The sequence below is a fragment of the Schistocerca cancellata genome, chromosome 1 (genome assembly GCF_023864275.1).
Source record: "Schistocerca cancellata isolate TAMUIC-IGC-003103 chromosome 1, iqSchCanc2.1, whole genome shotgun sequence".
Classification (NCBI taxonomy): Eukaryota; Metazoa; Arthropoda; class Insecta; order Orthoptera; family Acrididae; genus Schistocerca; species Schistocerca cancellata.
Window position 1 is genome coordinate 155,206,892 of NC_064626.1, and position 26,614 is coordinate 155,233,505.

Genomic DNA, 26,614 nt, shown 5'->3' on the forward strand with positions numbered 1-26,614 from the left:
TACTTGTCCCAGGTCCCATTGAGTTTTACCCCTAACGGTTGAGGGACTAACCAGTGGATTTGGTAGTCTTTGCCATCTGAACACAAAGGTGGCCACGACTCGGAATATGTCGGATATGCCCAGCCTTATTCCAAAGTAACTGGTATCCCGACTGTCAGGACCACTTATTTGGCCACTCATATGTTGCCCGTGGTTCATGAACTAGGACATGATACCAGGAACCCACACCATGAACCACCTATTCTACATGCTTCCTAAAAACCATAGACCCAACCATCCAGATGCCCCATTGTTGCTGGTTACTGTGCCCCCAATGCGAGAATTTCTGCTCCTGTAGACCAATACCTTCAGCCTATTACCTGCAACCTGCCCACCTATATAAAAGATACCAACCATTTCCCCCACCAGCTTTCCACAGTTCCTGTTCCTTTATCATATGGTGGCCTGCTTGTTACTATTAATGCCACCTCCCCTTACACTTACATCCCTAATGCCCATGGCCTTGCTGCTATCGGACACTACTTTTACCAACATCCAATGGATTCCAAACCTACAACCTCCTGCCTAATCTGCCAAAGCCAACTATATTGTCACCCTCAATTATTTCTTCTTTGAAGGCATCACTTACAAACTAATCTTGGGTATGACTATGGGCAACCACATGGCACAATCCTGTGTCACTCTAATCATGATCCGTCTAGAGGAACCCTTTCTAACCACCCAGTATCCCAAAACCCTCACCTAATTCTGATTCACTGATGACATCTTTGTGATATGGATATCCACATTCCTCCAGAACCTCAACACTTCCTCCCCCATTTGCTTCATCTGGTCCTCCTCAAACCAACAAATCACCTTCCTCAATGTTAATCTCCACCAAAGAGATGGCTAGATCAGTACCTCCATCCATGTCAAACGTACCAACCACCAACAATTCCTCCACTTCGACAGCAGCCACCCATTCCATACCAAGAAGTACCTACCACACAGCCCAGCCACCTGTGGCCATCACATCTGTGGTGATGAGCAGTCCTTTTCAAAATATACCAATGGTCTCACTGTGGCCTTCACAGACCATAATTACCCTCCCAGCCTTGTACAAAAACAGATCTCCCATGCCTTATCTCTCCAGTCACCCAAATACACACAAAGTCCCACTGTCTGACCACAGAGGAGCTTTCACCTGTGACTCAGTACCATCCAGGACATATTCTCCCCCAGAGTTTCGAGTACCTTTCATCATGACCTGAAATGAGGAATTTCCTTCCCACCCCTCCCACAGTGGTACTCATCCCCACATCTCCTGCTACCAACACCTTGCGCCTTGACTCAGATCCCTGTAATAGACCTGTCCCACACATTCTCCTGCTGTCACCTTCTCTAGTCCTGTCACAAACACCACCTATCCCATCAAAGGAAGGGCTATCTGTGAAATCAGTCATGTGATCTACTAGATAAGCTACAACCACTGTTCTGCATTCTACATGGGCATGACAACCAACAAGCCGTTTGTCCACGTGAATGGCCACCGACAAACTGTGTCCGAGAAACACATGGACAAGCCAGTTGCTGAGCACAGTGTGCAACACTGCTTCATAGCCTGTGTCATCTGAATCCTTCCTACCAACACCAGCTTTCCTGAATTGTGCTGGTGTGAACTCTCCCGACAATATTTGCTACATTCCCATAACCTTCCTGGCCTCCTGTATGCTCCCACAAGCGGTACTTTACTGTCCACCACTCCTGTCCTGCTATCTGTCCCCCTCTCTGCCCCGCCTCATCGTTACCCACACCACCCAATTTGCTTTTCCTCAGCATCTCCACTATGTTGTGTGTGGCAAGTATCCTTTCCATAACATTCTCATTATTCCATCCTGTTCCATCCTGGATTTTCCATTCTAAATGAAAATTGAGCAACAGTAATAAATTCTACTATTAACAGTGGTAAATGGAAATTGGGATTTTGTCATGAAATAATGTGCTAATGAACTGAAAATATTTTATTCTGGAAAAATGGGTAGTTATGGAAATACATGCTCTTTAAAGTGTTATTGTGTTTCCTGTACTGTCATTTGAGTTGACATTTTTCATGTGCACGAGTCATGGCCTATCTTGTGGTAGCTGTCCTGGAAGCACCCTGAGAGTTCACTATTGCATATATGTTGTGTGTTAGTCCAACAAGAAAAAAAGCAGTTTTTCACGCACTATTTTAGATTTTGATGAAACCTTGCTTATTTATTCTCCCTCTGGATATGATTAACAGTCATATGGAATTTTTACATTTCCTCTCTCTCATTTTCTATTTTATGCAACTTCAAAATTTGGTAGCTTTGTTGCTTTTAACATTGTTATGGCGCAAAATAAATTATTATTATTATTTTTTTTTTTAAATCATCCAAATAAAGTGAAATTTGCAGGTTGTGTACTACACGGTATAAGAAGTGTAGGGAAAAAGCTCATACTTTTAAGTAAAATCATGAAGACTGGAAAAAAATTTACACTTTACTTTTGTATTTCATTTTGTAAAAAACACAATTTACCATTATATCAAATATGAAATAAAGAGGAAGGGATATTCCATAAATTTTTTATTTGTGAAATGATTCTCAAATCATTGTCTACTACATGAGAAAATATAATTATTTTTGTTGTTTTTTTGTTTTTATAGCAAATAATTACGTTTAATTTTTTTCTTTCTTGAGATCACAAGATAAATAATCAAAATTTCGAGGTTTCTCAGTAATATACTTTTGACATAATTGAAATTGTAAGTGATTAAATTTATAAAAGCAACAGTATTTAAAGAAAGGCCAAGTTTTTAAACAGCGCTCCATACGGTGGACATAATTTATAACAGTAACATGTTTTTTCTGAATAGACCACATATGCTTTCCTCTATTATCAAACACATGATGAATGGGAACAGGGCAGAAGGTGTCATTTGGGCCAATGGAATGATGGTGAAGGTCCTGAAGATCCATAAATTGTATTTTAACATCATGTTCTGTTTAAATATTTACAAACTACGTATGGTGACGTTAATATTACAAAACTGAAACAAATCCATGCAGATAATATTTGATTTCCTATGCATCTAAATAAAATTTCTTTTTGAGCTAATCATTGATCTTCCCATTCCATGACATCACACTTTTTTTTTTCTCATACCTAAGTGCAAAAATGGCCACTCAGCACAGATTAAAATTGTTTTTATGAAGACGTAGTTTTCTAAAATTAAATGTATTCTTTTTTATCGACCTGATGTGGCATTTTGATTGTATTCGGAAGAAGTTTGTGTTTGCTAATTTGTGCTTGCTCGGAATGGTATTTTACACCAGAGTGTAAGCCACATTAATCTTTCCAGTTTTATTATTAAGTATGAATACTTTTCTTTTAATTGCAGATTCATTTAGTTGTAATTGAATCACAGCAGATTTCTGAAAATTTTCTGCAGAAACTTCAGAGTTTACTCTTTTTTTCAGATGATAAATTTTTGTGACATACTGAAAAACTATTAATACATGCCAAGGGTCTCTGATACTTTCACAGACTGAAATTGCTCTCCCAACCTTGTCAAGAAACAGATCTCCTTTGTCTTGTCTCTCCAGTTCCCAACCACCTCCCACATACCCACCATCCAGTCACAAAGTAGCAATCCCTCCGTCTCAGTACCACCCAGGACTGGAGCAACTCAATCACATTCTTCACCAAGTTTTGGCTATCTCTTATTGTGTGCTGAACTGAGGAATACCTTACCCACTATACTTTCCACCTCTGCCACAGTGGTATTATACCATCCACCGAACCTACCCAGTATTCTTGTCCTTCCCTGCTCCCAACCCACTGCCTCGTGGCTGATGTCCCTGCTGTAGACCTAGATGAAATACCTGTCCCGTACATCCACACACCACCACCTACTCCAGACTGATCACAGTCGTCTCCAGTCCCATCAGAGGCTGGGCTACCTGTGAAGGCAGTCATGTGGTCTGCAAACTAAGCCACAACCACTATGATGCTTTCTGCACAGGTGTGACAACTGACAAGTTGTCTGTCAGCATGAATGGCTATTGACAAACAATGGTCAAGAGACAGCTGGACCACCCAGTTACTGAACATGCTGCGCAACACTATGTGATGTGCTTAGGTGACCATTTCACAGTCCATGCCCTCTGGATGCTTGCTACCAACACCAGATTTTCTGGATTGTGCAGGTGTGAACTCTCTCTGCAGCATGCTGTCCCATAACCTCCCTGGCCTCAACCTTCGCCTGCTTATTCCGTTCTCACACTCCAGCACTTCACTGCCTCCTGTTTCATTGACATACCCAGTATTCTTGTTTCCTCTCCTCTACTTTTCTCTTTTTTCGCTTCTTCCCCCCTCTCTTCCCAATCCTAAATCTCTCAATGGCATCTAGAAGCCTTATCCTGTCCCCACCAATCCTTACATGTTTCAGCAAGCAGCAGTACACTCTCTCCACCATTGCCCTGCTATCCTCCTCCCCCCCTCCCACCTTTCCCAGTCTCCTCCTTACACCTACCACCCCCGCCAGATGGCTTCTCCCATCGGGTGACGAGGTGCAATTGCAGTCTACAGTGTGGCCTCAGTGGCCTGAGACAGCAGAGTTTTGTGTGTGTGTGTGTGTGTGTAAGTGGGAGGGGAGAGAGAGAGAGAGAGAGAGAGAGAGAGAGAGAGAGAGAGAGAGTTTTGTGCTTGTGTGAATATGTGCATATTTTCTACTTCAGAAGGCCTTCTGACCAGAAACTTAAATGTATAACAATCTTTTCCTTGTTCCTGACCGAAACTCAACATCTCCTGCATATGGTGAGTAGCAGTCTTATCTTTTCATGATCTTATTGTTGTTATATTTTTTCCTTTTCAATATTTCATGTTAGCAAGTGAAACACTCAGTTACAGTTTCTTTCAATAGATAAAATTATTTCCTTTTTATAAGATGCAAATCACAGCATGAAATGATGTTACCATGTGATGCATGCATCCTTCGGGACCTCTACAGTTATTTCTGTTGGCCCAAATGAGAGGATATTATCCAGGACCTTCGAAATTTCGATTGATTATTTTATGTTCTCAAAAAAAAATGAAAAACTATTATCTGTTACAAAACCAACAAGTAATGCAGGAACAAAAAGGCATTAATTTTATTTTCTGTTTTTATTATCTGTTACAAAACCAATAAATAATGAAGGACCAAAAAAACATTAATTTTATTTTCTCAAGTGATAGACTGTGATGTGAGGATTACTTTGCAAGAAAATTGTGGGCCTCATCAGTTCCCCATTATGATATATTCAGTGCTGTGGTGAATCATATTTTTTGCAAAATAAAATACAAAAAATGTAAGTCCTTTATACTATAGAGTGCACAACCGCCAAATTTTACGTTATATGGAGGATAAATAAAAAATTGGCCATGTGCAAGTAGGACTCAAGCTCTGATGGTTTCGTACAAACTTAATTATTCATCCTTGGAACTGAGATCTGTATGATTATTGCTCTAATCAATCAATACTGATACTGGTAAGATATTGGTCCTGGGGTTTCCAACACTTTCGAGAATGTTTTATTTTTAACTTGGAAGTTAGAGAACAAATGACAAAAGAAATATGTTTTTTTGCATGATTTAACTACAAAATAAGAATTTTCTGCTTATTTTCCTTTATTTGTACTGTGAAACCTTGTGTCTTGCTAAATTTCATGACACTGTGGAACGGGAAGTATCGTATAGGTATTAATGGATGAATTTGCGAGTATGAAAATTTTTTACATAAGTTGCCTTATCCTTGTATTGCATTGACTTAGAAGCTTGTACACCTTCAATGGCCAGTACACATTAGTATGTGACATTTGTTTCAACTTGATACTTCTATCTGTTGTTGAGGAGAAAACAGACAAACAGTTGGATATGATTAGAGAAAAAAATATTTTTTTCTTGTGATACAGGGTGATTCAAAAAGAATACCATAACTTTAGGAATTTAAAACTCTGCAACGACAAAAGGCAGAGCTAAGCACTATCTGTCGGCGAATTAAGGGAGCTATAAAGTTTCATTTAGTTGTACATTTGTTCGCTTGAGGCGCTGTTGACTAGGTGTCAGCGTCAGTTGATGCTAAGATGGCGACCGCTCAACAGAAAGCTTTTTGTGTTATTGAGTATGGCAGAAGTGAATCGACGACAATGGGGCACTGAGAATCCGCGGGAAACAACTCAGTGTGAACGTGACTCGCCTAAGGTGAACGTTTTCTGTGCCATTTCAGCCAATAAAGTTTTTGGTCCCTTTTTCTTCGAAGGTGCTACTGTAACTGGACTACAGTATCTGGAGATGTTAGAGAATTGGCTGTTCCCTCAGCTCGAACAAGAAGCACAATAATTCATATTTCAGCAGGATGGAGCGCCACCACATTGGCACTTATCTGTCCGTAACTACTTGAACGTCAACTACCCGAGGCGATGGATCGGCCGCCAGGCAGCCCGTGACAGAGCACTTCATCACTGGCCTCCAAGAAGCCCTGATCTTACCCTCTGCGATTTTTTCTTATGGGGGTATGTTAAGGATATGGTGTTTCGGCCACCTCTCCCAGCCACCATTGATGATTTGAAACGAGAAATAACAGCAGCTATCCAAACTGTTACGCCTGATATGCTACAGAGAGTGTGGAATGAGTTGGAGTATCAGGTTGATATTGCTTGAGTGTCTGGAGGGGGCCATATTGAACATCTCTGAACTTGTTTTTGAGTGAAAAAAAACCTTTTTAAATACTCTTTGTAATGATGTATAACAGAAGGTTATATTATGTTTCTTTCATTAAATACACATTTTTAAAGTTGTGGTATTCTTTTTGAATCACCCTGTATAATTACAAATGAACAGTATTTTGATTTTTCTTTACTTTTATAGTAAAAGCTTGCTGCATGCCAAATTTCATGATTCTAAGTCAATGGGAAATACTTTACAGATTTTGATGAGTGAGTTTGTGAGTAGCAAAATATGTGACATAAATAGTTGTATCTCTTGATTGCATTGACATGCAGTTTCCATATTTTTACACTACCAAGCGACGATAGGCCTTGGTATGTGACATAAATTATTTCAACATAATACATCCACCTGATACTGAGTAAAAAGTTTTTAACTGTCGGACAGACAGATGGAAAGTGACCCTAAATGGTTCCATTTTTATCGAATTAGATACAGAACCTCACAAGTAACGCTTTATTGTTTGACGCTGTCGTTCTGTGCCAACGCATTTTGAAATGCCGTAAAATAGAATCAGAGAGATAAAATGGTAAAAATTTTTATGGTTAATCATCTCCACAGTGAGAACAAATAACCCAGTTCATCCAATTCTAAGATGGTGGATGAGCTTGTCTGAAAAATATGATATGGAATGAGCCATATGCCAAACAAAAATACTCCATTTACAACTTTTCCCCATCTTTTTTAAAGGGACCAGGCACAGAAGAAGGAAGAAGGGGAGGATGCTGCAGATGACCCACGTAAATTAAAGCCAGGAGAGATTGACCCAAACCCTGAAACAAAACCAGCAAGACCTGATCCAAAGGATATGGATGAGGATGGTGGGTTCTAGGTCCACACTTTTGTTTTCTTTCCCCTTTTTTAAAAATGTGTTGATTCCTGTCCATGTATGGGCTGCCACACGATACTTGTTTGGCTCATGCCCCTTATTAGTTGTACTAATGAAAAAGAAATGTAATTGTAAGAAAGACATTTAATAGCTGATATAAGAATTATATTTAGATGTTCACTTGCTGTTATGCTGGCTGTAACTTCTGTTAAGCTGTAAAGAAAGGGCTAGAATATTCCAGGCGAAGTGATCAGAAAAATCTTACAACTGTGCTTTTTGTATAATTTGGTGCTTCAATATGCTAGTGCCCTGGAAAGTAACCTCCTCCATTGACTATAAATATAATACTGAAATTGTAGAAACAAATTTATAAGAAAAAACTTGAATTCACCTTTCAGATTCAAGCATGAATTGCATCTTTTAGTGAGTTGAGCATATGCCTTGTCATCCACTACTCACAGTTCTGTTCAGGAATCCAACAAGCACAGAGCTTACAATACTGTCTATCACACTTCCATTTAAAACACTCACAGAAATCTGCTGAAAGCTGTCAAACCATTGAAAAGTTGTGAAATGCTTTTTTCATGATTTTTGATCAATTTACTATATTAGTTTTTGACAGACAGCCACTTTTGTCATTGTGTTGATCATCTGTTCTTCACCTCCTAAAGAAATGACACCACTGATGATGCTAAACTACTTCACTTATTGCATTTAGTCTGTATACAGCACAAATGTTGTGATGAATGTCAGCAGCTTTGTAATCTTCTGCCCCTAAAAACCATATTACATAACATATTGTGTATTTGGCGTTTTTTTAACTGGCAATTCTACTACACTAACTGAATGAAAGGCAATGTGGCATTTTGTTACTGTAGCTGCAAGCAAAACAATTTACAGTGTGTGTCATTGTAGTGATTTCACTACTGTCCATGCCACATGGAAACAGAGGTTGGATTCCAGGTAGCACTTATATCTTTGTTCATAATGCTAGAATTGCCACCACTGGTGTAATTTATATTTTAGAAGTCAGTACAGTTATTTACTGTAACAAACTGCAATAACAGTCCAACATTTTGAAATATAATTGATGTCCTACGTCAAAATTACCAGTATTTGAAGAGACTGAAATTTATTTAAAGCAAATCTGTAATCCATGTTTCATTTAGAACTTCAGACGTTTTGGCATATAGGACTGCAGCTGCATATGTTGGAAGATAAGTCAGTGGATTTTGGCATAGCAAAACTTTGAGTAGCAGGATAAACAATTAACAGAGATGGAAGAACTGTTACAATAAATAAATAAATAAATAAATATGTGCAGTTAAGATGCTAGTGACAACATTATTAAGAAACTGGTAGATAGTCAAGATGAGTAGGTAGACCGGTATTCTGTTAGGGATTGTGCTCAAATTCATTCTGTGTTTACGGAAAGTGGAATATGATAGACAAGGGTTTATAGGAATGTTGATCTTCAGGAAAGGTTGATATGGTAAGATTCCTTGAAAATGCTAACATCCAAAATTAGGTTTCAGTTTCAGTAATTTAAAAGCTGTTATTGACTCAAATGAACTTACAACAATACAGGAAATAACTTTTAACTTTATTGTAATTGATTGTGGGTATAAACTGGTGTGAGAATTTTGCTCTGTTATCACAGTTTTTTTAAATGTGAGGTAGATCAGTTACTATACTTAGCTAATATACAAAAACCAAGTAGAGAAGATAAGCAGAATTATAATAGAGTATATACGGTCAGAAAACTTACAACTCCTCTATAATCTGGCTTTATTTTTTCCTGTGATCTACTGACAGAAAAAGAACCTGGAAAGAGGAATCCATGGAGGAGGAAGCAGGGATTAAAGGAAGACTGAAAGTCAGAGAACAGCTTGTCTTGGAATTACTCTTATCAGATACTGCGTTGCAGGTTAAAAAATGAACCTCACAGAATTGAAGTTTTAAGGTTCAGGAAGGGTGAAATGCTTCAAGAATAACACTCTGAAGTCACTGAAATCTAGTAAGAAGTTGGGTTATAACAGTTTAGACTAGTGTTTTAATAGGGTGTAACATGCAAACTACACGAGTGACTAATTTCTCTTGCAAATCTTGTTATCAATATCACATTGCTGACTAGCACTTGAGTGATAATGTGTTTCAGTATTGAGACTTCAGTTGCGGAAATATTTATCATTATACTATATAACAAAAAAATTTGGCAACAAGTTATTTGGTTTAAAGGCAAGTTACCAGACAATTGATAAATTACAAGGTTGAAATTATAGTTTTTTGTTTCTGAAATTCCAGATGAACATGATCACACTTTACAAAAACATTAATTCAGAATCCAAAATGGAATCTTATGTTTGATTATTTTGTTAAAGAACTGCTTTCATGATGCAATGAAATGTATTGAAGTTTGTAAATCCGGAGTTCATTGTGATAGGATACCTTTAAAAGGATATATATCGCAATTTTATCTGAAATTCATAATTGATACAAGAGATGTTTCAAAAATTGAGAGGAGGATGGAGTGATATGAGTGTACAAAAAATTTTAACCAATGAATAAAAAGATAGTGTGGATAATAATACAATACCAATATGGAGAGAGATGTCATTGCCACTGGCAAACAAAGAAGCAGCAAGTGATAGAAATAATCACTTATTTTTTGGTTGTAATATATATTTCTGAAAGTTCAGCAAGATGCAATATGGATATATGAATTTCTGTGTATAGTGTCTGGTTAAAATAATGGACAATAGTAGCCTAGAAATGTTGAAGGTAGCTGACTACTGATTATGCCAGCAAAAGACCATTTACATGTTCTCTCAACCGTGAGAGTAATCAGCTTCAATTGCTACATTGGTTCATTACCATTATGAAGCACCATGTGTTTGTCAGTTGTAGTGGTTCATCAATGGCATGTTTAAAACCCATCTTTTTCTTCATAATACTGTGGTTATTTAATAAGGCATGCGGTGATTCACTTCCATGTTTGACAGCAATAAACAAGTGTTCTGAAGTAAAAAGTTTTATAAAATTCTCTGTATGTAAATCCACTTTTGTTGGTTGGTTGATTTGGAGGAGCAGACCAAAACAGTGAGGTCATGCTTCCCATCAGATTAGGGAAGGATGAGAAGGAAGTCATCTATGCCCTTTTGAAGGAACCGTCTTGGCTTTTCCGTGAAGCAATTTAGGGGAATCACGGAAAACTTAAATCTGGACGGCCAGACATGGGTTTGAACCGTTGTTCTCCCGAATGTGTCCAGTGTGCTAACCACTGTGCCACCTCACTCGGTCTCCACTTTTGTTTTCAGAAAGTGTTTAAAAGTTGACTCCACAAACAATATTACGTGTTAAGAGTTATCTGTAGCCCATACTGCTGGGAAATTGCATATTACAGTACAGCACACAATAAATCAAAAACATGCAGCTTACAATTCCATGGTGCATCACCTCATATCTGTTCCGTTATCTGAATCAGAATGTCAAACAGTATTATGAACAATCAAACTTTTCACTTTCAGTAATGGCTATAGATCTGATGTGACTGATAACATATGAATTCATGGTTTTGTGGCGATATATACTGATAACATTCTCTCAAGCTTCCAGCTGCATCAAGTCATTTAAAATCCACGAGCTTTTGGTTGGTAAAATTTCAAATAGCCTTGCAAAAAAGTGAAAATCTTATAAGAATGAACCAACATTTTACAATGACAATAACATTGGAAGGTAGTATTCAATATTAGAGATACAATGTAACTTTTGGTACAAACTGCTATATGTAAGATTATGTGCAAGAACTGGAAAGTATGTGTGGGTCAACCAGACAGAGTTGTGGCAGTTGGGTTGTCATGGCAGGAAAATGACAGGGAAGACTAGGAAACAAAGATGCAATGTTTGCGGAACATGTTTTAACAGACAACAATCCATACATTGTGCATTTAGTTGCTATATACCTTTAAAAAAAAGCATAAATGTGCCACTACTGGACATACTTGAAACCAATAAACATATGGCACTGAATGCTAGTTTAGTTTTAAATTAACAAACACAGTATCCTTTTTCCTCACTGTTCAATAAAATTTTAATTGTGTATGTTTCAGAAAAACAGATAACAAATCAAAATAAACTTTACTAATAACTTTAAAATGTAATAATATACTGTGTATTTTCCAAACGTAATGCTTTCCTTTATAAGAAATCTGTATCTGTGTCACCAGTATCTCAGTATGTTGAGCATTATTTTACTGTGGCTGTAACTTTCAGTTATCCCTTGAGTCCAAGAACTAGTTTGTGAGTAAATAAGTAACAGTTGCAGAAATCTATTCCTTTTCCCTATTATTCTTCACCAAATTTGTATGAATTTTAGGTGGTAATATTTGATTAAAAATAAAAAAAAGACATAGAATTTTAATTTATCCATTTGTCTGAAATACATACAAGCCATTTAATCATCTAACACAGCAGAGAGAGAGAGAGAGAGAGAGAGAGAGAGAGAGAGAGAGAGAGAGAGAGAGAGAGAGAGAACATAAAGGAATACTTTTCTAAATAATAATCAGTTGTGAGGATGCTGGTGTCCAAGCAAATGTGGGCTTTGGACAGTTATGTTAACAAATACATTATGCTGGTGCCTGTTACACTGGAGCTGATGAATAATACATTTTTAAGCATTTCTCTATTGATGGGCATATCTATTTGAGTTGTAGTTAGAGTTACAGATAAATTCTGTGAATTTAGGAAAGTTCGTTAACTATGGATTTCCAGTCCAGTGAAGTTTTACCATTACAAAAGATACAGCATTTTTATTTATAGAATGCTCATTTAACTTAACAGTACCAATGAAGTATTGGAAATTCTAGAAACATTCATGTGATTCGCGGTAGCAAAGCAACTTTGTTTCTAAATACGACAAAGAATGGTGGATATTAAAAGCTGTTTGTAGATTTGAGAATTTATTTATGGGCATCGTCGGTGTATGTAGAAGGGCATTCTGAATGAAGGTCATCTTTAACTTATGTCTGGCCATTTTTAAACCATGTGAACCATTCCTAACACTGAGTAGGGCTTAAGCACTCATCACTGTAGGCTTCCTGCATCAATTGGTGTGTCTCTGTAAAGGTTTTCTTGAGTTTCACACAAAATTTAATGCAGACACATTGCTCCTCTAACTACGGCTTTCAAAATTTGCAAGTTATGCAACACAATGTTCTACTCAGTACAGCACTAAACATTAGCTAACAGACATACAGCATGGAAACTTCTGGCAGTTACACATTTAACACAGGTATGTGCAAGGGTGCCAACCACATTTTGCTCCAACACACCATTGATAAGAAATTATGAACATACGCCGTACACAGGCAAAGCTGCTTTTTTTTTTTTTTTTTGGTTATTTTATCTTCACATTACCAATATCAGGCTACATGCTCAACTCCAGCAGTCAGATAATTTACCGTTTTACCACCACAGAATTGCTTTTTTTTTTTTTTTAATTGGTTATCAGCACATCCTGATAACGGACTAAGGATGTGCCAAAAAGCAGTAAAAAGTTGAAGTAAAATTTGAAAAAAAAAGTATAAAAATTCTTTGAGGAAACAATAGTGAATCATTTGTCATCTGAAGATGGGCATGTAGCCAGACACCAGTCCAGTGAAAATAAAAATAAATATTAAAATTAGCAGCCTTTTCTGTGTATATGCATATAATGTTGCTCATCAACTTCAAACGTTTAGACAATTTCTAACGATCTTGCGAACTGGGTGTTGAACCCTAGCGGCCTTTTTTTCCTTCCAATGGCCCTTGATAAAACTGTCAAATTGTCATGGTGAAACAATACATTTTTTGCATATTTATTGCAGGTTTTCCCACTTCAGTTTGTTACGGAAATTGTCTAGTAAATTTATATAATAAGAGTGAGTCACTGTTTTACTATTTTACAGCCAGTCACTGTCTTATCCTTTTCCAAATTATGTTAATTGTGAGTACCAGTAATGACATTTCCATCACTTTGTTAACAAATTTCTTGCTATATTTTCACTTTCATCAAACTTCTGTTTTGATGCGAATTTGTGCACAAGGTGTAATGGAGAACCCCCCTTTTTTTTCTTCCATAGCTATGCCAGAACTCCTTCAAAATTGTGTTTCAGCTCTACCAGACCTGATTTTGCAACATATTTCCTTGAGTATTTTTTACTACTGAGTGAACATACAGCACACTCATTGTCCATTCAGTCTACGTATGTAATACTTCATTCAGGTTATTAAATAAATATTTATATGAGACATTCATCATCTCATCAGTCTCACAAATCTGAATGCAATGATATACGATGAGAACATGAATTTTATCAACTATTTCTTGAGAAGCAAGCTCAACAATGCATCCTGAATGTGTCTGGCCTACGTTCTCACATTAAATTAATTTATTTAGCAGCACATAGTATTGAGTGCAGGCAAGTGTTCACATGAGTTTCTTGTAATACACTTTAGTGTAAGGCAGCAGTCAATTTTTCTTGGATGAAAATATTTATTAATGCACAATTCTGATTTCAGGGAAATGTATAAAACCAGTAAATTAAAACAGCCATCATTTCATTTGTTTCAAAGTTTGAACAGAACTGTTACAAAAACCACACTTATCTTCAGTTGTGCCACTTAACAAAATTTCATGGTGCTTCACAGAAATTTATCTTAGTTTTCTATCCAATCTTATATTTTATTTAAAATGATTTAAAAGTTTGTGAGGAAATCGGTATGTGAGGAGGGGATGTGTGTGTAATACCTGTCTGTGAAGGCCTTAATAAGACCTTCAGGATACTGGGCAAGGGATTATACGTTACTGCAGATGTGCTGTTCATGGGTAACAAGACTATAATGGATAGACATTTTAGTTTGGAAGGCATGGAAATTATCAAAATGCTGGTATGATGCTGAGTGGATTTGATATGCATAGAGATTTTAATGGAGCAATCAGAGAAGTGGTGGTCAACAGCCAAAAAGGTGACATTCTGGGCTGAGGACGATCAAGCGAAGTGAAGAGGATAGCAGAGTTTTTGAGGCTGTGGAAGAAAGAAGTGTCTTGGTCCTAGGTCTTTATCATAAAAGAATCATAAATAAACATGAACTATACAAGATGTGTGGGACTTTAAGTGGCTAGGAACATTTATTCGAGATAGCCTATAAACAAACTGGCATAAGAGAGTGCCCAAGGCTGCGCCATGAAATTTTTTGTATGTCTTCCCCTCAAGGGAGGTGTACAAGGTCTCTCACAAAAGGTATCTGGGTGGGGTCTACGGGTAGTGCGGCATGTTTGCTGGCTGTTGCCGCCACATCTGCTGGTTGTCGCTAAGCGTAGTTCTCAGACACCAATACTTCACACGTGCCCTCTGCACTGTGCAACTGTGTGTACTGGTGTTTTCTTTTGAGTTTTTTTTTTCAAGTTTAATTGCTTCAAATATTGTTGCTAGACATCATTATTGCAAGTGCGCAGAGTCTGGGGCTTTCCTTGCCCTTATGTCACTGGGCCCAGTCATCGGGCAGGAACATCATTGTGGGTATTGTGTATACTCTGCGACTTTGAGTGTACAGGTGTTTTGTTTTGAGTTTCCTGTCGAGTTTCCATCCAGTATGGTATACACAAAGGATCAACAAGTGTTTCTTGTGTTCACCTATGCAAAAACAGAATTGTATGCGGAATGTTGGCTTAAATTCATATGAAAATTTACCGGTGTGCATGTTCCTAATGATTTGCCAGCGTGCAGGTTAGTGAAAAAATTCCAAGGGGCTGGATCTGTGTTACACAAACTAAGGCCTAGAGAATCTAGTGTTTAACCAAAAATAAGTTAGATGAGATAGAAGAGGCCTCAAGAAAGAAGCGAGAAAATCTCTGCGCCATTTGGTACTTCAGACCGGTGTGTCAATAGCACGTGCTCAGAGCTGTGCACAAACTGAAGTTGAAGCCATACAAAATAAAGGTAGTGCATCAACTGAGGAATTCTGATACTGTTGCTCGACGTCCTTATTGCAGCTGGCTGTTACAGTCTGTGCACAATGGGGAAATTGATCCTGAGATGCTTTTTTTTCTGGTTAAGCATGGCTGCATTTGTCAGGGTACATAAATATTCAGAACAATTGACGTTGGAGCTCCCAAAATCTGCATGATGTGAAAACGGGCGTGGTGCGCAATTAGTGCAAGACAAATTGAACAATATGCTCTGACAGGTATGTGAACAATATACTGCATCCTTTTTTTGAGACCTAATGCCTAACAAAATGATGTATAGTTATTTCATGTGTGACAGTGCAAGACCACACATCTCCAATGCTTCTGTGACAGCAGTATAAAGTGTTTTTGATGGTAGGATAATTGACTGGCCTCCTCATTCGCCAGATCTAAATCTGTGTGATTTTTATCTTGAGGGAATGTTAAAAAGACGAGGTGTATGCAACCAATCACCAAATGCTCGAAGAGATGGAAGACAAGGTTCGGCCGGTCATTTCTCAGATTTCGGCAGCCAAAATTTGTTGGTTGTTTGCTAATGTATTCAGGATATGTCAGAGGGACAAATTTTGAGCATCTGCTGTAAATAAATGTAAGTTTAAGTTAATCAGATGGCAACATTGTTTGTGCTTAACTCAGGGAAACCAAGCATGCAGCTGTGTATGGTAGTTAAGTGTCTGAGAGCCAGGTGTGGCGGTGGCCTGCGGCTATGGTGGTAGGGACCGGTGGCTGTGCCACGCGACCTGAGGACCCCTGCCATGCATCTTTTGTGAGACACCATGTAGTTTCGCATAAGGATGTAGTTTGTCAGGTTTATAAGTGAGTAATGGGGTGGTACGTTTGGGATCGGTATGATGTTGGGAAAGGTAGTGCTCTGCAGCAGCAAGCCCATGGACATGAGGAATGTTAGTGTGTATTGGGAGATGCTATCACCAGAGACAAGAAGCAATCCAATTGGTAACGGAGATGGTTTCAGAGGCACTGGGGAAGTGGTTCATGTTTGTGATATATCATGCTTGGGCTGTGAGCAATGGGGAAACATAACTGGTCAACAAGGACCAAATTCTTTCTGCGTGAGTACAATAACCAGCTGCAACGAGGCATCTGGAATGCCTAGGCTTGGATCTAAGAGGGGTAAAATTGGGGTATCTGTCCTGGCCACAATTTCAGGGGGTGCCAAATTCATAGATAAAAATCTTGTTTCACAAAATGCCTAAATCCAGCACATGTTGGTCTATCATTTAGTCATATGATTTTGAAATGCATCCCTGTTAGTTTTTGAACACATTATAAATTGATTTCTGAGTGAATCATAAGTTGATTTTGGAATGTGTGCATAGTGGACGTAATGTCTCTACCAGAAGAATCCGTGACACATCTATAAATAAAAAACCTTTCCCACAGACAAAAGGCGACCAGGCTATACGAGCTCAGCCAAATAAACCCGAACAGGTGAATGCCAATCGCTGTTTGTTTGTGTGCAGATGACCAGCATCTACCAGAGTGGAAGTAAACGATTAACATTAATAACAGGCAGGAAAGACTACATATTAATCTTCTCGGTGTACCCAAGAAAATGAAATTTTGACAAAATATTGTTTGTCTGATCGCTACACAATTAAGGGCCAGTTGTACATTCCTCGGTCAGCGACTGCTTAAGTTCTACTCTTGGAATGGCGCAGAAAACGTGTTGTATGAACACTTAATAATGCCCAAGCAGATAATAAATGTGGGATAACTAAACTGGTGTTTCTGGCTGGGTTAGTGAAGTTAACTGGAGAATAAGTTTTGACAATGGCAGGAACAGTTACAGAATTAGTGATGACAAGATTGTTTGTTAGGAGGAGGAAAGAGGAGAAATAGGAACATCACACAAATAATGTGGAAGAATATGAAGATTCTGAATTTGTATAAAAATTTTGTACTATTACTTTTTGATATCATGCTTGAGAAACTGGAGTGTATGAATGAAATGTGAAACAATTTCCTAACATAAAACTTTTTACTTGTAGTAGGCATAATAGGCATTTGATATTGGTACTTCATGAATTATATCTTGTTATGTTATTTATGTAAATGAGGTAGATAAAAATAATTTGTATCAAAAGAGTCTCACGTATTTGGTGTCTGTTATAACTGCTGCAATATTAAAAAGACCTGTTTCGTTTTACCCAGCAGACAGTGACAAAATAGAGGTAATCAAATTGAGAAACCACACCAGTTGTGGGTACTACTCATATTAGCAGCTTTTTAGTATTAGACAACAACATTTTGGTTTTTCATGTAGCAAAACGTTTGATGAACTTTAATGAGGTAATACATTCTTTCACAGAAAGGAAAGCACTCATACAAAGCTACAGGAAGATTAGAGAGAAAAAATTCTGGGACCTAAGGATTGAAGAATGTGTACAATCTTGTTTGTATTTTGTTTGTACTGATTTTATGTCTACTATATTTAATTTTATGTCACACAGAAGAGAAAGCTATTAGATAATAGGCAAGAAAGAGTGCAAATTTTAATATTACATGTAAGTGTTTTTATTTAAGGGGATAGGATGTCAAACCAGCCAACTAGGAGCAGGAGAGGCACCACAGGACATTTTAATTTCCAGTGTTGTGAATATAAGTTTGATGGCTTCCATTACAAAATATACATGTTTGAATTTCACAGAGCAAAATTTAGTGACGTGTGATAGAAGGATGCTGTGTGAAGAGATGTGGCATTGCACTATGGCACCCTTAAGACCAGATAATGTCTTACATGTCCCCGAACATATAAGTTTTATACATCGAACTCTTCAGAAAGAAGAACATACAGAATGAACATATTTTTGAAAAATTGATTTTTTTAAAATTTTTGATGTCCTATCTCAAACGCTTGATGAGGTGGGGGGTGCCACTATTAAGTTTTTGCCGCAGTTCAGAAATATCGTAGATCCGGGAATTCCTAGGTTTATGGATTTTGGGGAAGACAAAGAAGGTGGGTGTGTTTATATTAATTAGTGCAAGAAGGCAGATAAGGGGAGAGATTATGTGATAGGCGTAAGAATTTCAAACGGGTTTGGAGATTGTGCTGAGCTTGTGGGATGGGATCCCTGTGTCAGCATTTGTAGGCAAAGTTGGACAGTTAGTGGAAACCTGCTGTCTGGTAATCACTGCACATCATCATAAGAGTGGTGTATCCTTTCTTTGCTGATAGGATGAGAAAACCAGGGTCTGCCAGAAATTTGGATGCCCGTTGCTGCATGTGTCATACCACTATAAAATACCCAGGTACAAGACCTGTCTGACTCAAACAACCAGCACATTCTTCTCTATTTATGGCACAGGCTGGGCCATCTCTGCAAACAGTCATATCATACAAGATTTGTTAAAAAATTTCGGAACATTGTCCACAAAATTTTCCTGTGCTTACCTTTTACTTATTGTGTGTGCTCTCCTTTGAAATACTCTCCTCCACAATTGATACACCACTTCCAATGCCGTTTCCACTTCCAGAAGCCGTCCTGGTACACCACTTGCTGGATCATGTGAAGCGCAGTCTGCAAATCTTTTTTATTTCGTCCTTTCAGTGGTGTTTTCAATTATGGAAACCAAAAAAGATGTCCGCAGGGACCAGGTCTGGAGAGTACAGAGGATGAGGCAGCACAGTGGTTTCATTTTTTGTGCAGTCAGTCACGCACCAACAGAAATGAATATGTGGATGTATTATCATGATGAAAGAACCATGAATTGTCTCGTTACATTTCAGGCTGTTTCATTCTCACATTTTCTTGCAGTCTTCCTGACATGTCCCAATAGTACTATTAATTAACATTTATGTCCCTGTAGCACAAATTCTTGATGAACTAATCCTTCAGAGTTAAAGAAAACTGACAGCATGGCTTTGACATTTGACCTACTGTAATGAGCTTTTTTTTTTTGGTTTGGATAATTTTTCCTGACCCATTCTGAAATTAAACACTAGTCTCAACATCATAATCATAGACCCACATTTCATCACCAGTTATGATTCTCTTAAGGAACATCTTATTCTCATTTGCATGATCCAAAAGCTCTTCACAGATTGCAAGGTGAAAGTCTTTCTTGTCTTGACTCGTGAGCTGCGGGCCAAACTTGGCGGCAACATGATGCATACCAAGATGCTGAGTCAGGATTTCACGACATGATCCAACTGAAATGTTATGTTCTTCTGCTATCTCTTGGACTGTCAGTCTTCGACTGGCGCACACAATATCATTGATGTTCCTGACATGAGCACAATAGGTAGGCGCCAGAAGGTGGTTGTGTTTAACTTCAGTCTGACCTTTTTAAACTGTGTGAACTGCTTGTAACACTCATCACCATAGGATTCCTGCATCATTTGGTGTGTCTCTGTAAAGGTTTTCTTGAGTTACACACAAAATTTAATGTAGATGTGTTGGGCCTCTAAGTCTGCCATGTCAAAATCTGCAAACTGTACAACACAACATTCTAGTCAATATAGCACTGAACAATAGCTAACAGACATACAACAGTGAAACTTCCAGCAGTTACACATTAAACACAGGCGTGTGCAGATATACCGACTGCATTTCTCTCCAACATGCCATTGGCGCAAAATTACAAATGTTCTGAAGTTTTTTTAAACAGACCTGGTATGCTCTGCTGTACGTCTGTGCAGAATTTTGTGTGGACTTAACCACCAATATGCAGTCCATTGACAAACTGTGGCCAAGAGCATTACTGGCCATCCAGTGATGGGACATGCTGCTGAACACAGCATGCTCAATTTTAGTGGCTCCTTTACGACTTGTATTCTTTCCCCCAACACCAACCAACCTCTCTTAATTTTATAAATCGGATGTCATAATCCTCTTGGCGTCAGTCTCTGCCTCACAGTCGCATCCACCCCTGTCTCACGATTCTAACTTCATTCATTGCGCTCTTGCACCTTCTAGTGCTCAGTTTCCCTCTTCCTCTGTTATCTCTCTGCCTTAACTTCATTCATTGCACTCTTGCACCTTCTAGTGCTCAGTCTCCCTTTTCCTCTCTTATCTCTTTGCCTCCCAATCCAGTCCTCCGTGTTATTGTACATTGTGCACTACTCTTCCTGACTGTGGCCAGAATGAGCTCACCAATGGTACATTTGTATTCTGTGCACTTACTGCTCTTCCTACCCAGTGTTCATGTCTCACCCTCACTTCCTTTCTGCACCTTCCCACTATACTTGCAGTGCCACCCCAATGTGGTCTGCCAGGACAATGTAGTTGTGCATGTGTATATGTGTGCAAAAAAATCAAAACGAGAATTGGTAACTCGAATGTCAGAACTCTGCTACAAGCAGGAAAACTAGAAAACCTTAAAAGAGAGATGGAAAAGAATCATATGGACCTCGTAGGAGTTGCTGAGGTAAGATGGAATGGACATGGAGAGTTGCAGTCAGATGAATATGTATTCTACTACTCAGGAGGAGAAGTAAAAGGAATTAATGGAGTAGGAATGATTATGACAAAGGAATTGGCTAAATGTGTGGAATATGTATGACCGGGTTATTGGTGTAAGGCTGAAAGGAGCACAAACGATTTACTGATTGTCCAGGTGTATATGCCAACTTCAGAACATGATGACCAAATTGTAGAGGAAACGTACAATGTAATAGAGAGAATAATGGACGAAAATAAAAAATGCTGCAAAATAGTAATGGGAGACTGGAACGCCATTGTGGAAGAAGGGAAAGAGGGAAACATAGTAGGCAGTCATGGTCTTGGAAAGAGAAATGACAGAGGTGAATGGTTAATTGACTTCTGCAGGGAAAGGCAACTGATAGTGGCAAACACATGGTTCAAGAACCACACACTTGGAAATCACCAGGGGATAAATACAGAAACCAAATCGATTTTATACTGGTAGAAGAAAGATACAGGAATGGAATCAGGAAGGTGCACACATTACCAGGTGCAGATATTAATAGTGACCACAACTTACTTATGGCAGAAATAGAAATAAGAATGAAAAAACTGAAAAAGGCGACAATGGCGAAGAAGTGGGATTTAGAGAAGATAAGGTCCAACAAAGAACAAATTACAGAAATGCTGTCTTGGGACTTTCTAAACACATTACGAGACAAAGAAGCACCTGATAATGCCAACGAGTACTGGAATATGCTGAAAGAAGGAATCATTAAAGCAGGACAGCAAAATATAGGATATGTGAAAGGGAAAAGGTCAAAAAAACCATGGGTCACACAAGAAATGATTTCCAAGATGGAGGAGAGAAGAAAATTGAAAAACAAGAACACTGAAGATGCAAGAAAGATATACCAAAGGTTAAATAACGAACTGCGAAGAGAAACAGAGCTAGCTAGGAAGAAATGGCTAAAAGAGGAATGTGATGAAATTGAAGAACTGGACAGGAAGGGAAGATACGACTTACTATACAACAGAGTAAAGACTATGACATGGGAACAAAACAGAGCAGGAAGTGCTACTATGGAAATTTTGAGTAAAGACAAAGAGGTAGTGTACAAAGATCGTGATGTCCTCCAGAGATGGGAAGAATATATAAAAGAGCTATATGACACAAATAGCAAACCAGAAACTCTGGAACTTGAATCACACAACAGTGTAAGTGATGAACAGAAAGGACCGACCATCATAATGGAAGAAGTAAAGTCTGCCATTGCTGCAATGAAAAATGGCAAAGCAGTAGGTACAGATACAATACCGGGAGAAATACTAAAATGCTTGAACCTCAATGGAATAAGAGAAATATTGAGGTTATGTAATAAAATATATGACAGTGGTGGATAGCCTGAGGACTTTTTGATAACAGTAATGATTCCATTACCGAAAAAACAAGGAACCAAGAAATGCAGCGAGCACAGGACAATCAGCCTCATTTCACATGCAGCCAAAGTGATGTTAAGAATAATTAATAAAAGACTTGAAAAAGTAATAGAGGAGAATCTCGGCGAGGAGCAGTTTGGCTTTAGATGTAATACGGGCACCAGAGATGCAATAGGGCTCCTACGAATCTTGGAGTAAGGTTTATTGAAAAAGGAAGAGACCTATATATGTGCTTCATCGATTTAGAAAAGGCATTTGACAATGTGGTTTGGGACAAGCTGGCGACTATTATGAGGGAAAAGAGAGTGGACTGGAAAACCAGAATATTTATAAACTCATTATACCTTAATCAAAAAGTTTCAGTTAAAGTGAGAGGAGAAAGTACAAACTGGATCAGACTAGGGAAAGGAGTAAGACAAGGATGCTGTTTATCACCTACTCTTTTCAACCTGTACTTGGAAAATATGATTGACCAATGCTCATTAGATGACAAAGGAGTAGAAATTGGAGGAAGAAGAGTAGGGTGCTTGAGATTTGCTGATGACATGGTCCTTCTAGCCACAGGGGAAAAAGAATTACAGGATTTGGTGGACACCGTTGCAACTAACGGAAAAAAATATGGAATGAAAATTAACACAAATAAAACAAAAGTATTGGCAATAGAAGGAAATAAGGAAATAAAAATTGTGCTGAATGGAGAAACACTAGAACAGGTGCAAAATTTTAAGTATCTTGGAAGCAGGATAGACACCGACTGGAAGTGCACCACAGAAATTAAAACAAGGATAGCAATGGCAAAAGAGGCGTTTTATAAGAAAAGGAGAATCTTCTGCAGCGGTCTGGACAGAGAACTCAGAAAGAGACTCATAAAATGTCTTGTATAGAGTGTTCTTCTATATGGCGCTGAAACATGGACTATGAGGAAAAAAGACAGAGAAAGGCTGGAGGCTTTTGAGATCTGGACATGGCGGAAGATGGAAAGAATAAGTTGGATGGACAGAGTAAAATAAGAAGAGGTACTGAGAAGAGTGGGAGAGAAAAGACAGTTACTAGATGTAATAAAGAGAAGAAAAAGAAATTGGATTGGGCATATATTAAGGAAGAATGACAGACTGATAAAAACAGTTTTAGAAGGTTATGTAGAAGGGAAAAGGAAGCGAGGAAGGAAGAGATTCCAGATACTGGATGACATGATGGACGGTACAATATACAGCAGCCTTAAGAAGGAAGCAATGGATCGCAGAAAATGGAGAGGCAAAGGACCTGCTAATGTAGCAGATAACTGATGATGATGATATGTGTGTATTTGTAATTGTTTGCTGTGAAGAAGAATTTGTGTTAAAGTGTGGTAATGTTGGCATTCGTATGTATTCACATATTGCTGACTCAGCGTGTCAACTATACAGTAGTTGCTACCTTTACTCCTCGCCCCCACTCGCCCTTTCCCATTATTTTATCATCTGCTAATTGTGGTTTTTCTTATGTTGTTCTATCCATGTTCATTCAGATGTAACACTTGGTTCAACTTTAAGCCGATGGTCATCAATTAAAGTTGTGAATGCAGCTCTGACCTGTAAATATTGTTTGTAGTTCCTATTTCCTGAAGATTTTTTCCAGTTTTAAGCATCTAGTTGTTTTTAACTTTCATTGAAGGACAAGGTTGAGAATCCTTTTCACTGGCCTGTTATTGTTCATTCTGACAACTTGCAATAAAATTTAATCTTTTTTTCCTCAAATTGTTCAAGATTTTCTCCAAATTTTGATATAACTCATTATACTGTAGTCAGCAATCTGTCTGCCGGCCGGTGTGGCCGAGCGGTTCTGGGCGCTTCAGTCTGGAACCGTGCGACTGTTACGGTCGCAGGTTCGAATCCTGCCTTGGGCATGGATGTGTGTGATGCCCTTAGGTTAGTTACGTTTAAGTAGTTCTAAGTTCTAGGGGACTGATGACCTCAGATGTTAGTCCCATAGTGCTCAGAGCCAATCAACAATCTGTCTCCAGTGATGACAGTGTGGAATGCATATGACACTTCAGCTTCCTTAAGAGCCATGAACACTTGTACATCTTCAACACTGTGAAACAAATCTCTTCTATTACAAGCTCTTTGCTCGCTGTACATTGTGAGGTGATAGTATGAACCAAAACAAGGAAAAATGTCCAGTCAACATGTGCTTCAAATTGCATACCTTAAGAGCTGTGAGCACCTGTTCATCTTCACTACTGTAAAACATATTTCCTCTACTTAGCAAGTGCTCTTAGCTCTTAAGTTATGAATTGTAGAGTCTGTATTTATTAGACTTTTTTGCTTCAAATGATTATTCCTCTTGTACACCTGAATATTGACCATTTTCTGGGCCCCCCTGATAAGCTTTTTTTGATTTAATACTTCTCTCTCTTTTTGCTTCACGCTTTAGTCCAGAAAGTGGGTGATTTCTCCTAGGTTTTTAAATTTGAATACTTGAGATATTTTGCCAAACTGTGTGAACATGGGTTGTCCATTTATGTATTGAGAAGAACCTTCGATGTACTGGGATTTTTCATAAGAAATTTTCAGTCTACTTTTAGCTGCTATTTCATGCAGTTTTTCAAGGAAATTAATAGCTTCTTCTGTGTTGTCTGAAAAGATCACCAGATCATAAATACGTTTTAGTTTTACGTAGTCTGCCTGTGGTTATTCATTTTACTTCTCTTTCCCATGTCCTTATTACTTTTTCTAATACAAGGCTGAACAGTAAATGGGATAATACATCTTTCTGTTCCTGTGTTTTTGTATCAAAAGATTCAAACAATTTGCCTTGGAATTTAACTTTTGAGCTGGTAGCAGCTAATGTTTGTTTAATCGAGTGTCTTGTCTTTCTCATTCTTTCTGTGAAACTTTAGTGCTTTGAAGTTTACGTCTTGCTTTTTCAACTTCTTTTATTGCTGCGGGTTCTGTGTTTAACTCGGTCATTTCAAATGTGAATTCGATTATGGGAGATTCACAGTTTAAAAGAACTTTAAAAGTAGTTTGCTAAGAGTATACAATTCTCTTTATTTTGGTTGTCTAAAACAATGGCTGGATGCCTAATATGCTGATATTTCTTTTCTAAAAATTCTATGGAAATACTACAATATTTTTTGCGAATTCTTGTTCTCTTTCTGCTAGTCTGGTTTTATCATAATGGCATTTTGCAGATTGAATGATATTATAAGTCTGTTTCTGGATTTTAGTGAATTTATGTCATTTTATGTGGTTTTATGGGCATTCCAATCTTTCCAGGCTCTAATTCTGTGCTCTATGGCCTTGTCACAGATGTAATTCCAGCACTTATGTTTATGTCTCCTTGGGGTGAAGCAGTACTAATTTGGGAAGCTTGTGAGAGAGTAAGTTTTAACTTACAGCCAACTGAAAGAATCTTGGCCGAAAATGTTTATTTGGAAGATGTTTGAATTTTGTTTATTCTGGATTAATTCTTGGATTTCTACTAATACTTGGTTTGTTACTATTTGGTTGGAATTTAAACTTAATTAACAAGAGTTGGCGATCAGAATTGAAGACTTTTTTTTTACTTTTATGTTCAAAATTTCTTTTTGATTTCTCTTTGAGTTGGCTATATGGTCTATTAGAAATTCTCCAAGATAAAAATTTGAAGATCTCTAAGTTTTCTTCTTCTTCTTCTTCTTAAGACGTACTGCAAAATGTGTTGACAGCAATTTCAGTTCAAAGGCTTCACATATGTTGATTAGTCTCTCCTTTCTCTATTTAACAAAACATTAGTTTTGCAAGAAATAAATTATTTAATAATTCTGATACTGTTGATAAAGTAACAGTTGTAATAATAGTTTTATATGTAATGTTTTATATGAAATGTAATTCTATGTACTTGTGTGTTTGTTATTGTGAATTGTATCTTATCAAAATGAGTCTTACTGCTATTACTATGGCTTTTTTTTTTTTTTTTTTTTTTTTTTTTTTTTTTTTTGCAGAACTGGAAATGTTATCTGAAGCTAGAGCACGTCTTGCAAACACTCAGGGAAAGAAAGCAAAAAGGAAAGCAAGAGAAAAGCAGTTGGAGGAAGCAAGAAGGTTAGCCGCTTTACAGGTAAGATAAATACTGTTGCATCTCTCTCTCTCTCTCTCTCTCTCTCTCTCTCTCTCTCTCTCTCTTTTCTGTTACTATAGTCTTTTTAATGACTGTGGC

General features: G+C 37.8%; 1 protein-coding gene across 1 annotated transcript in view; it reads left to right on the forward strand.

The window, feature by feature from the left end:
- The window catches only part of LOC126167469 (cell division cycle 5-like protein), a 95,293-nt gene that overhangs the window by 22,571 nt on the left and 46,108 nt on the right, over nucleotides 1–26,614 (forward strand). Inside the window, exons 3-4 of the mRNA XM_049920479.1 lie at nucleotides 7,462–7,592; nucleotides 26,400–26,515. Of these exons, the coding sequence (XP_049776436.1) occupies nucleotides 7,462–7,592; nucleotides 26,400–26,515 (247 nt within the window). The remainder of the gene's footprint in view (nucleotides 1–7,461; nucleotides 7,593–26,399; nucleotides 26,516–26,614) is intronic.